Below are 12475 nucleotides of genomic sequence, written 5' to 3' on the forward strand. Positions count from 1 at the left end.
CATTGCAGCAAATGAAAAAAAGACACTCAATTTTTGCCATAGCTCATAGCACTTGTAAGAAAACCTTTCTTTGCTCTAATACTTTATAAAAATCTCTTGATAAACATTTGCCTGTAAATATTTTTTTTTTTGTTTTGTTAAGTACTAGGCCTAATATAGCATAAAGTTTTGGTTGGCCTTGTGCTCACTTATTTACATAAAAACCTAATCATTTTTAATGTTGTTTTGCTTGCAATTCTTTAGTTTTCTTGTGCTTCTAAAATATATTTTAGGTATCTACATCACATTTTCACGCGGCTTTCTATTATTTCAGGCATCACGCGTTTTAAGTAGAATTGTGTCAGCTTTGGTAGCATCTTGTTCAGCCAAAACTGTTTACCTTTAAAAATTCTTTCAACAAAAACTTTATTACTGCTTTAGGCCACGAGATCGCAATACTGCTTGTTTAAAATTTTAAGTTGTCCTTGAATGTGGTAATATAAACTGTGGTATTTCAAACCCCAATGTAAAGTAGAGTTTTAGTTTTCATGTCATAAAGTACGCTCTTTAATAATAATGTATGAAAAAATTTGTGTTTTATAACACAATACAAACTTATATTAGTGTAAGAGGCAGAATTAGTGTTATTTCTTTAGAACATAAGGGGTCGTCCATTAATCACGTGATGTTTTTTTAGCAAATTTTTAACCCCCCCTCCCCCTTAGTGATTTATGGTGAGGTTTCAGACTAACCCCCCCCCCCCCCCCAATAAATCACGTGTATTTTTTTGGTACAAAATATTTTTAAAATTTTCAGAATATTATTTTTAAATATAGGTATAATATAATTTAATTCTGGAAAATTAAGCACAGTGATAAAAATGTCCAGACACACATTAAGGTTGCAGGTTTATTCTCACTGGCATAAAATAATAAAGGAAAGGCTTGTATGTGATTTACGCATGTATTCGGCGCCAAAATCACAGTCTTACTAGCGACTGGCAAGCCGAGCTGGGTGGTTCATGTTGCGGCGGGCGGGGATATTGTTGCCTAGCTACGGCGAGTCAAGGTCACGCGTCCCTTTTCGGTTTAGTAGAAATCGCGCGAAAAAATAAATACACGTGATATCTCTCTACACCCCCCCCCTCCCCCCTTGTGATATTTCGTGATTTTTCCCGACCCCCCTCCCCCCCCTTTCGAACCTCACGTGATTAATGGACGATCCCTAAGCTATTAATTTTCAGAACAGAATTCATTATTTTGTAAAAATTTTGTGTGTTGCATTTTTTTTGGAGAAGAGTTTAAAAACGTATTTGGTAATATGGCTTGACACGAATAATGTATTCACAGCAGGAACATAATGCTATGGTGTTTTTTTAATTCTAAATACGATCTCAGATATATGATTAATGATTTTATTCACACGATGATTGAGTGTAAAACTTAATTTAACATTTATTTATATTTACTGTTCAAAAGCTAGTATATTAAAAAGAAGACTTGTAAATGCTTGTTTCCAACTCTCAGCAAGAAATAAAATTTCGAGATAATCGGTACGTACAATTTACCGAGTTTAAGGCGACATCGTCATCATAATAACAACTACAATTACATGTGGTATATCACTAATAATTGTATCAGCACGTTTTCAAAACACTGTAACGATTTTTGCTTTTTCGATTGGACTAGACAATTATATACTTATGACACAGATTAGATGGTTGAATACTAATCACATACACCCACTGTAAGCATGGGCGTAGCTAAGATAGTGTTAGAAAAGCTGGAAAAACATGTTTAGGAACATGACACATGGAAAAAACTGAAAAAGGAGGGGAGAAGACAGTTGTATGTAAGGTCCAACAACCACCTACCTAGCGAATTTCGCTGACATTCCTCAGCAAAACTTCGTTGACATGCTTTAGAAAATTTTGTGGTCTCGAGATTCAACACACACAGGTTTGCTAAACACATTTTTAAAGTTAAAATATCTCATTTTCCTTTCTGGCTACTACTCCCATGATTGTAAAAGTCTCAGAATTCATTTTGTCAATACACATAGGAAAGTAGCGTTGCACACAGCATACAGCAAATAATGAAAGAATAAATTGGAAATTTGCTAATAATATGTCAGATTCCAGGAAACAGAAAAGAAAACCATTTATAGCCATGTTGTTTAAGCGGGAGTTAAATCAAGTTTCAGTAGATCTTTACGTTATCTAGCTCTATTGGATTTATAAGGTGCATTGCTTATGGGAACGGCTTACCTATGACCACAAAAAAACTTGGCTGGTATTCGAACCCGCAACCTCTTCCACCATATGCTGGCGTTTTACCGAGTACATAATTATAGCAGCATAATCATGCTTATAATATTGCATTTATTAAATGTAAAACTGAACATACATAACTAAAAAAAAAAAAACTGAAATTTGTTAAATGCGTTTGGAGAAATAAGCTCTCTCCTTTTAGTTTGAAGTGACACATTTCAATTTTCAAAATTTGCAAAAAAATGAATTTAACTAAAAAATTTCAAATGCAGTTCTCAATGAGGAAGATATTAACGTTAACGTATTTCCAATTCTTACTTTAACACAACGCAAGGACATAAAAAGGAATCGTATTACCTCAATAATAACCATGTATTGTTTGACATAAAATAAAATGTTACTCTTTTTTATTAATTTAATTTTGTTAATATATATTGTTGCGAACCCCTCTTCCTCACTGTCAATATTACTTGTTTTTTTTTCTTTTCCTCCATATATCGTTCGCAGCTTTCGCGTGTTTGCTTAGTTTCCGTGAACGAGAAGCCCGAGGTTTTCCCGGCATTTGTTTGCCCATCAATACTTTGATACTCCAAAAAAAAAATAAACCTCGAAGAGCAAATTGAATACATAAAATAAAAATTGCATTTATTTTCACAAAAATTAACTTCACTTTAATTCTCCCTACTGAGGCTCACTCTGTACCTTGAACCTTGACATATTTTTTTTTTTTGAGTGTGTGACTAATCTTCAAGGTCAGACACCAGCCTGCTACTGCCCGACGGGGAGAGACATTTCCACGCGGCCTAACGGCAGGGGTCGCCAGCGGGTTTTGTCCACCAAGAGAAGAGTTTTAAAGGCATTTGAAATATAACAAATTCACTGTTGTAAAACTGGACACTTTTGGGTGTTGCAAATAACTAAAAAAATATAAACTGATTTTACTTTAAACATTAATTTTCAAACTATAAAGTAACAAAATCTGAACTGTGAAGTAGTCTGTTAAAAACGATGTCCAGAATCTCTGTAAAGAAGAGAAAGACTATGTCAGTAAATGATCAGACTGGTCTCTGTCTAGTATCAACGATTGGAGTTGAGAATTAGTCATTTTACGCTGATGCAGAACTAAATGTTTATTATACTGTTAACTTTCGCAAGTTTATCTGTAGTAGAATATAAATTATTTAAGAAAACTGTGTTTGTAAAAAACTTGCTGTGTTTTATTTTCAAACCTGTCATTATTTATTTAAATTATTGACCAAGTAGCTGACCAAGACGATCGAATCAATCATTATATTGAGTGATTTTTTTGATGAATTTTGGAATTTTCCCCGAATTCCTAGGTCAATAAATAAAAATTTCCATGGTGGTGGTCATAACGGCTTAATGGAGGCTGGTTGGCAAGGAAACTAAGCTTCTTTTAGGATTTTTAAAATGATTTATTAAATAAGTATTTGTTTTACATAAAATTAAAATATTTGCATCACCCCGGAAATGAACCAAGAACATGAAGTGATCGATTCAATCAATAATGAGTGATTTTATCGATGAATTTTGGAATTTTTCCCGAATTTCTAAGTCAATAAAAACAAATTTCCAAGATGATGTCCAAATTCCAAGATGGCTACGCCACAGTAATAATAAATTATTACTGTACTGTAGCGTGTAAAATTTAAACTAACGTGATGATAGCACATTCTATCACTCGAAAACAATATGGTGGACTTCAGCAGACGAAAACAAGATGGCGGACGTGGCCTCATACTAGCTGGCGATGTATATATATCCTGGCATAAGTGGTGGGAGGTCATTCTGCCTGCGGCTTCCGTGGAGGTAGAATAAGTTGTCATTTTTTATTTTTGTCCTCACCGGGTTTGAACCTAGGACGTAAGTGCCTGTTTTAAATAATATTTTATTAAAATTTGATTAATTAATTTTTTTTTTCGAATTTCTAGCATAAAAATTACGGTTTTTCAATATGGCGGACGTAACGTAAATTTTACCGGTAACGTCATAATCCAAGATGGCAGCCATAACATTCTAATTGTCAAAGTGCGGATTCAAACCGTTTTTAAGAATTTTGGAAGCTGGTGGCTATTTTAAGGAAAAAACGGGAAAATTTCCCTCAAAACGGGAATTTTTACCGCGAAAATGGATTTTTTTTAATTTTTTTTTTTAGGAATTTTGAAACAATTTGACACAAAAATGACGTTACAATTCAATATGCGGTCGTCACTACTCATCACACCCTGAACCTTGGCGCTGGACATACATTATTACATACTACTATTAATTAAAATCAAAAACTCTACATGTCTCAGTAAAACAATTTACTTCAAATTTTTATACTACTGCTGACTTTCTTATCAAATATTATATAAAATACTAATAGCTAATTGTAATAATTTAATTACAAAAACCAAGTTACTATAGTAGAAACTGAAACGTGCCAAGAACTAATATATATAAAATGCAAACTTTTGCTTACAATTAACATTCCTATAAGTTTTTGTGAGCAAAAATAGTAATTTGCTTTAATTGCAGTTTATATGTTCCCTTCACAGGGAATTTCGGGGATACTGATAGTAAGATAAGCTATTAAAGTAGTTAATATAAATTATTTGATTAAGTAAAATAATATCTCATTAATGAAGTTATGAAAAGAATCCTATTCAATAAGAATTTTGAATTATACATTTCCTCTCTGATTTGTAATCATTTTACGTTACCGATAGAATTTACAAAATACATAAAAATAAGAATAAAGTTATTGTGGCTTAGCAAATTCTAACATAAACCTGTAATAATAAAAATAAACCTTCCAGTAAGGATACAATAATTAAAATGTTTAGCACCAATATCGCGTAATATTTATTGTACTGACAAGCATTTTTTTTAATGGTTAATATCCGCCACTTAAACGGTCCGAGCCACATAGCGGTTCTCTCTTCGTTTGGCAGTTACGTACACGAACTGCAGTATGCGTGACATTCACTCTACACAGCAGCTCAGTTATTTTACAAAAAAAAAAAAACTTCATCCGAAAAGATTCGTGCACGAATGACCGAGCAGCTCTATCCAGCATAAGTCCACAAGAGACGTCGTTATCGCCTGCAGACGCTGCCACCGACACTGCATGTCTGAACTGCGGGTCGCCTGCTTCCAGGCGTTCGCTTCACTTCGACAAGCAGCGCGGCTCAACGCCTTCTTCGGCCCTTCCCTTGGCACTCTTGGTTCTCCGTCAACCCCCGACTCATCGATATTGTAATGTCGACTCATTCATCAGATATACGGTTACACCTTCAAACAGATCGATTGACCGAACATTCGTACTTTGAAAGAATCTTGTAATGGGTAAGATTGATTTTAAAATGATATCACTGACATAAGTCATTGCTGGTTTGCGCAGGTTGTCATAGAATGACCGCAAGTATGAACAAGAAATGCGAATGAATGAATACACGGAGAAAAAGCCAATATTAGCTGATCTCAAATGTTACATCATGGAGAGCACCGAGAACTCATAGAAATAATTTAATTTAAAAAGTTACAGCATGTACGAACACCGTAAGCTGACGATGACAACATTTCCACAATAAAATGGTTTTGAATTTTATAAAATTAATATTAGTTACTGTAAATACGCGTTTGTTGCACATGTTATTGACGATATGTAAGTTGCTGTGAACAACTTATCAGTTAGTAATGTTACAAACATTTTTGTTGTTTGCTTGATCACTTCAAGTTGTCTTGAACAGAGCAATATTGGTTATACGCATCAGAATTTATTTTATTTTACTTGTGCCTGAATTGAGTTGCAATTCGCATTCTCTCATTGACAAACAAAGACTAAAAAAAAATATCGTATATTTTTAATGTTTTGTTAGAAGAAAACCAATATAAGCATCAGAATTTGAATGTAGTTAAAAACACTCTTTGAATATAAAATGTATTGTTAAGGGTAAAATTCTCCGTTCCTTTGTGCAGCCTTTAATTAATTAGGATGTATAACTATATCATATATTTAAATGGTACGAACATTTAATAAATTCTCCCTAATAGCCTATTATTAAGATTGTTGAAATAATTCTAAATATAAAATTAAAATAGTTATTTTCTAAATGATATTTAATAAAAGTAGAGAGATAAATTCTTCCGAATTGGCGTAGGTTAGTTTGCATGTAGCATTTTTAAAATTATTTCATTTTTAACGATTGGACATTTAAAATTACCATTGAATTTCACGTTTTCATAGCTCATTGTGCCAGAAACAACTAAAAATATGATCAAGTACTTTACATTTATAAGTCCTAAAGCAAAGAAAAGGAAACTTGGTTTCTATGAAAACTGGTTTATTTGTTGTGACAGTAAATTTTTGTTCAGTTAATTTACATTTGGTTAAGTAACACGTGTTTATAATTATAAAGTATTTATTGCTACCAAAATATAACATCTTTCTCAAAGAAATCTCTGCTGGGAGAAAGTATTGGAAGGCAATAAAGATTGGTTTTTCAGGGTACTATTAAAATTCAAATTCTTGATGTAAATTCAGTTTTATAACATTCTACTTTGATATAATAAAGTTACTGATGCGAGGCGATGCATACGTGTTTGTTCCGGTCCAATTTATATTATGGTACCCTTATGTTTTGGTCTGATTTTAAAGATGCATGAAGCTACGAACTTATTTAGTTAAACCTTTGTCCCCCAAAGGCATCCCTATGACTCACGTGCATCTGCGCTCCGTAGCCTCGGCTGCCCATGAAGATCCAGTCGACCTTTTTGTTCTCGGCCGTATCGGGCAGGAAATACGGCCGGTCGTAGTGACGCCGCAGGATCCTGGCAACTTGGTCATCACAGTTGCTCCTGCAACACATCGCATTCTGTGTTCACAAACAGGGGTGGGCTGGTTGAATCCTCGAACACTCGAGCACCATAGAATCCTCCAATATGGAGTACCATTGAATCCTCGAATTCTCCAGCACGGCCGAATCCTCTAACACTAAAGCACAATTGAATCCTTGAACCTCGAGCACGGTTGAATCCTCAAACCCTTGAGCACCTAAGAATCCCCAAACACTCGAGAACCATAAAATTTGAACCCCCCAGCATGGTCGAATCCTCGAAAACTTGAGTACCATAGAATTATCGAACCCTCTAGCACAAAATAACCCTCAAATCCTCGAGTAAAAGCTCAAATACTCAAACCCTCAATCACCATAGAACCCTCGAACCCTCGAGTATCTTCGAATCATTGAATCATCGAACACAATAGAATCATTGAACTCTCGAGTACCATTGAATCGTCAAACCCTCGAGCACAGTAAAATCCTCAAACCCGCGTGTTCCGTTGAACATCGGTTATTAGAATGATTTTTGTCTCGAGAAAATATATTCATAAAAAATATCTGAGTAAATGTAGTAAATAAAAAAACTCTACATCGACCTCTCTGAAGTTTTTAGATATATTTGTATTTTTCTTTGTAGCTATTATATTTACGATACAAACGTAATATCCATTGTAGGTGCAGTTATGGAAATAAAATTTAAACTTAAAAACATACTTCTTGAAATAAACATTAAAATGTTTGAATATTTCTACATGATGTAAACATTTTTAATATCTTGTAAATTTTCTTTTAATTAGAACTTTTGACACCTAGATGCGGATTCGAGGGGTAGACTGAAGCTAATATTTTGCGAATTGAATTTGTGTTTAGGATTCGAGAAAATTGGGGGTGATACATCAATTAATTACAGAAAAATTATCGACATACGTTAAGTACATATATAATGAAAAAATCTCTACATGTTTGTGTAATAAATTATGTACAAAAATGCCGTACAAAATTATGCACACCAAACACCACATTGTATATTTAACTTTGCAAAAATACAATACATTGTATAGAAAAAATATATATTTTAGTCAATAAACTACAAGTTAACTTTTTTCCTCGTAACATTATGTATGTTTAAAAAACAGTATTAAAATTATTATCTTATAAAAAGCAGATAAATTACAACTAAAATTTTTATATTGAAAAAAAAAGTTACTTACACTCTAATTCAGGGAACTATACCATAAGGGAACTATACTATAAATATTGTCTTGAATCCTTTAATGATCTGGGCCATTGAGTTTATTAACTTTTTTATTGGGCTCAATAATGTGCCCGCTTCTATGCGGATAGTGGCCACCATCTTGGAATGGAGTACCCCACTCCCGAATGTTGCACTTTTGGTTACAGTGACATCGCATTCGAGCGCCCCAATGATAAATGTTGCACTTTTCGTCATGGTTGCATCACCATCGGCTTTCTCACTCCCAAATGTTGCACTATTCGTAATGGTTGCATCATGACATTGACCTTTAACCTTTGCCTTTATCCTTGCTGTAATCTTGGATTCTGCATTCTTGAATTACACCATCTTAGCTTCCACCATTTTGGAATCTGCCATTTAGGAATCTGCCATTTTTTATTATTATGTCATGGCCACCATATTTTTTTCTGCTGGAGGACGCCGTCTTGAATGATGTAATGTTCGCCATCTTTTTTCCACTGTTTGTTCCTATAGTGCGCCAGCGTCACTCTGTCTCATAAACGTAAGATCGATGCTCCATTACCTACCAGTTTTGTTATGACCCTTACAGACTTATAAAATTTATTTTTTATAAAAAATACATTAGAAGCGAGGTAATTCAAACCATGAGAGTTCGGACTTATGGAATGGATAATATGCACTTTTTACAGACGGCCATCGAGACATTCACCAGACTGACAATTAAATAAGTTATATATAAAAACAGCACGAAAGTGCTGCTACCACATTTCTATAATTTTTATTCACTAGAATGCAGTAGTATTTATTACTAGACCATTATGGCATCTGCCATCTTATCAGGCATTATTTATTAACCTATAAATTCAGATAAACATTCTAAAAATTATTTAAAAATAATATATTTGATATATAGTTTTACGTGGTTGATTAATGCCCTCAGTTTGATCTTTGGTTAATGCAAAAAAGTAATTTAAGGTTTAAAATATTTATTTAATTAAATGTGGTGAATTGTCCTCGAATAGGCTTAATTTCGCAATCTGCAAGCCGCCAGTAAGCCGCCAATGTCGTATTAGAACCATCTTGAAAATCTGTAATTACTAACCTAAAAATATGACAAATATTCTAAAAATTATTACAAAAATTATTTACTAAAGTAATAATTGACACGAAAGATTTCCATCCAAGCTCTTATTCTTGGTCAGTGCTAAGAGTAATTAGAGATTAAAATTATTGTTTTAATCGTATTCCTATCACCTTTCGTCAAGTATATTAAACATTTTCACTACGAAAAAGATTCTATATAATATACCTGACCGGCTGAATAAATACTTACTCGTTTACACTATGCCTACCATGGAGGCTGTATTCGGCTCACCTCATGACTCCTAGAGTGGCAACTGCAAACATACAGACTAATTGTCTTCGAAAAATGAGGTATTCTTGTTAATACTAAGTGTGCAATATGTCCAAGTACAAATCAAAAACAAACAATAGAACCACTGTCTCAAAATCAAGATGCCTTCTATTCGATATTTGGAATACCATTCAACCAATTCATGTCCAATGTTAGACATATAGGTCAAGCAAAGATGAACAACGAGACGTTTTTCGATATTTTATATACCTTTGAAACAGGTCACGTACAATGTCAGGCGTACAAGTCAAGTATATCCGAACCACGAAACCTTCTTTTTCGATACTTGGCATTTTCTTCCAAAAAAGGTATGACCAATGTCATGCATTAGACCAAGTGTCTCTGAACCACGAGGCCTTCATTGTTTCTAGTCATATCTTTAAAACAAATATTCCCTTTTTTAAGCAGGCAAGACAAGATGTACATTAAAATATTTCAATATTTCGTAAGTGAGAGTTAATATATCTCAAGCAAGAAACTTGCTGTAAGTAGGTCCATATATTTTCCAACATATTCACCACATACTGTGTTGAAAAAAATATTAGGCCTACTAATTTTTTTGTGAACCAAGATGATTACAAAAACCAGGACTAGTTAACAATACGAAGGAAGTGGAATGAAGCCAAAATATTAGACGACTATTACATTCTGAAAGAATGTGAAAAAGCTAGATCTCGCTAATGATTTGTAATTGAAAACTTACAAAGGAGATAGCATCTACATGGAAATGAAAAAAAATATTTATATTTTTTTTCACCAAATTCAAGTCGTCTTCACAAACTTGTAAATAATATAGAAGCACATGAAGCTGACAAGATCGAAGACTGTGACGAAGCACCTAAAGCTCTGATACCAAAACGTTCGAAAATACTTTGTTACAAGAAATTATTCAGGTCACTCTAATGATAATGACGATTACAAGGATTATTACGATTTTAATGTCGATGAGTCTGGCGTTAAAACAGAAGACTATTGTGATTTTCAGAAAATTAAAAGTAATGGTTAATGAATATAAATGCACCAGAAGATATTGATTACATGTCATGGGAAGATCATAACATATTGCTCGACAGGTTAAGACTTCTGCTTGCTTCGCAAATTGATGAAAATTTATCCATCACCAAAGAAACACGGACGTTATACTTCATGAACTAAGCGGTGCGGGCTATATACAATAATAACATGTAGGTAGTATAACCTGCGAGTGTCTGTTAAAAACCAGTTACATTATTCGGATCAATGGGGCTTGGCTACAAGTGTAGGCAGTTGGAACAACACTCGAATATGATTTTTAAATATTCTTTATTTTCAAACTGTACACAATAATCTATAACTATAAAAATATTAATATAATAGCAGCGAAAATGGTCCTTGTTTTTACTCACATTTTATACAAACAACTTTGAGTATACATATAAACGTGGCCCAGAATATGGTGGTCTTCGTGCTATGGCAGTGTAATGATTGTCTAGTTGTGTCGTCTGACATATTAGTCTAGTAATCACCTATCATTTTAAACTCAATGGCATCTTTACCATCTTTAACGCAGAACTTGGAAGAATTCGTAACATCAGTCAGACCTCCCTTTTACAACAACAGTAATGTCAACTCTATCGTCAACGGGGATGCTGATGGCAGCGAATTCGATGGCGATTGAGATCCCGAATACAACAGCGCCAGCAGCTGCAGAAATCCTGGCGGTAGCGACGTCGACCACCATAGAGTTTCTGATGGAAAGTGTACCGTCGCCACCGACAATGCTAGAGGAGACTTTAACGTATGTGGTGTCCTCAGCAGCAGTGAAATCGATATTCAATGAAGCAGAAACTGCTGGTGTTCCATCACCCAACAGTGTCTAAAGTGACAGCATCAAAAACTTGAAGATTCGCGAGTATGTAATACAAGATTCTAATAACAACTCTAATTTTGTTAAATATTTGTGCAACGGGTATTATAGCCAGTTCATAAGTTATGTGAAATTGAAAATGCACATTAGGAATTGCGACGGTCTGGTTGCGCATTTATCAGGACCAAAATGTATCTTCTGAGGCAAGAAGTTTGCGCACATGTTCGGTGCAAAGCATCATAAAATATATCGCTGTCTTTTTAACGAAACTGAGAACTAAAAGCTGTGTAAAAAATGTAATGATCTATTATCATGTGGAAAAACTCTGAAATTACATGTCAAGACATGTAGAGGGCTCGCTTCGAACTCGAAGAAAAATTAAATAATCTATAAATGCTTAAGAATTTAATAATTTGCTTGTTTTTGTACTTGAAAAATATAAATAATAAATATTTGTTCTTGGAAATGTTTTGTTTTATTTTTTGAACCTGTCTTTTTTACTAAATTAAAGTAACATTAAACTAAATATTTTTTTACTTACAATTACTTTTTTTGCATCGAACAAGAATCGAATGAAGGGCAGGTCTCGATCTAATTAATCAATATTTAATTTTGTTATTTATTACTATTTTGGGAATATTTAAAAAAAATATAGGTTAATAAATACAGATATTCAAGATGGTGCCCAAGATCGCCGACAATATAGCTAATACCACCGTGGTATAAAAACTACTGCTCTCAAGAGAGTAAATATTAATCTAATATGGAACAGCACACTCTGGCAGAGGTTGTGTGTACTACATTACACTAACAGTCTTAATAATCGAGTTCTGGAAACAAGTTGGGGGTAATGCTCTTTTGCAGACCTTGTGTGCACTACTCTCCTAGTAGCAAGCACTGAAAA

The 12475-nt window shown here is 33.8% G+C and overlaps 1 protein-coding gene across 1 annotated transcript in view; it reads right to left on the bottom strand.

The window, feature by feature from the left end:
* Positions 1 to 12475, bottom strand: part of LOC134528915 (uncharacterized) — a 164820-nt gene that overhangs the window by 99285 nt on the left and 53060 nt on the right. Inside the window, exon 4 of the mRNA XM_063362582.1 lies at positions 6976 to 7111. Coding sequence (XP_063218652.1) covers positions 6976 to 7111 — 136 coding nt within the window. The remainder of the gene's footprint in view (positions 1 to 6975; positions 7112 to 12475) is intronic.

Source organism: Bacillus rossius, chromosome 2 (assembly GCF_032445375.1).
Source record: "Bacillus rossius redtenbacheri isolate Brsri chromosome 2, Brsri_v3, whole genome shotgun sequence".
Taxonomy (NCBI): domain Eukaryota; kingdom Metazoa; phylum Arthropoda; class Insecta; order Phasmatodea; family Bacillidae; genus Bacillus; species Bacillus rossius.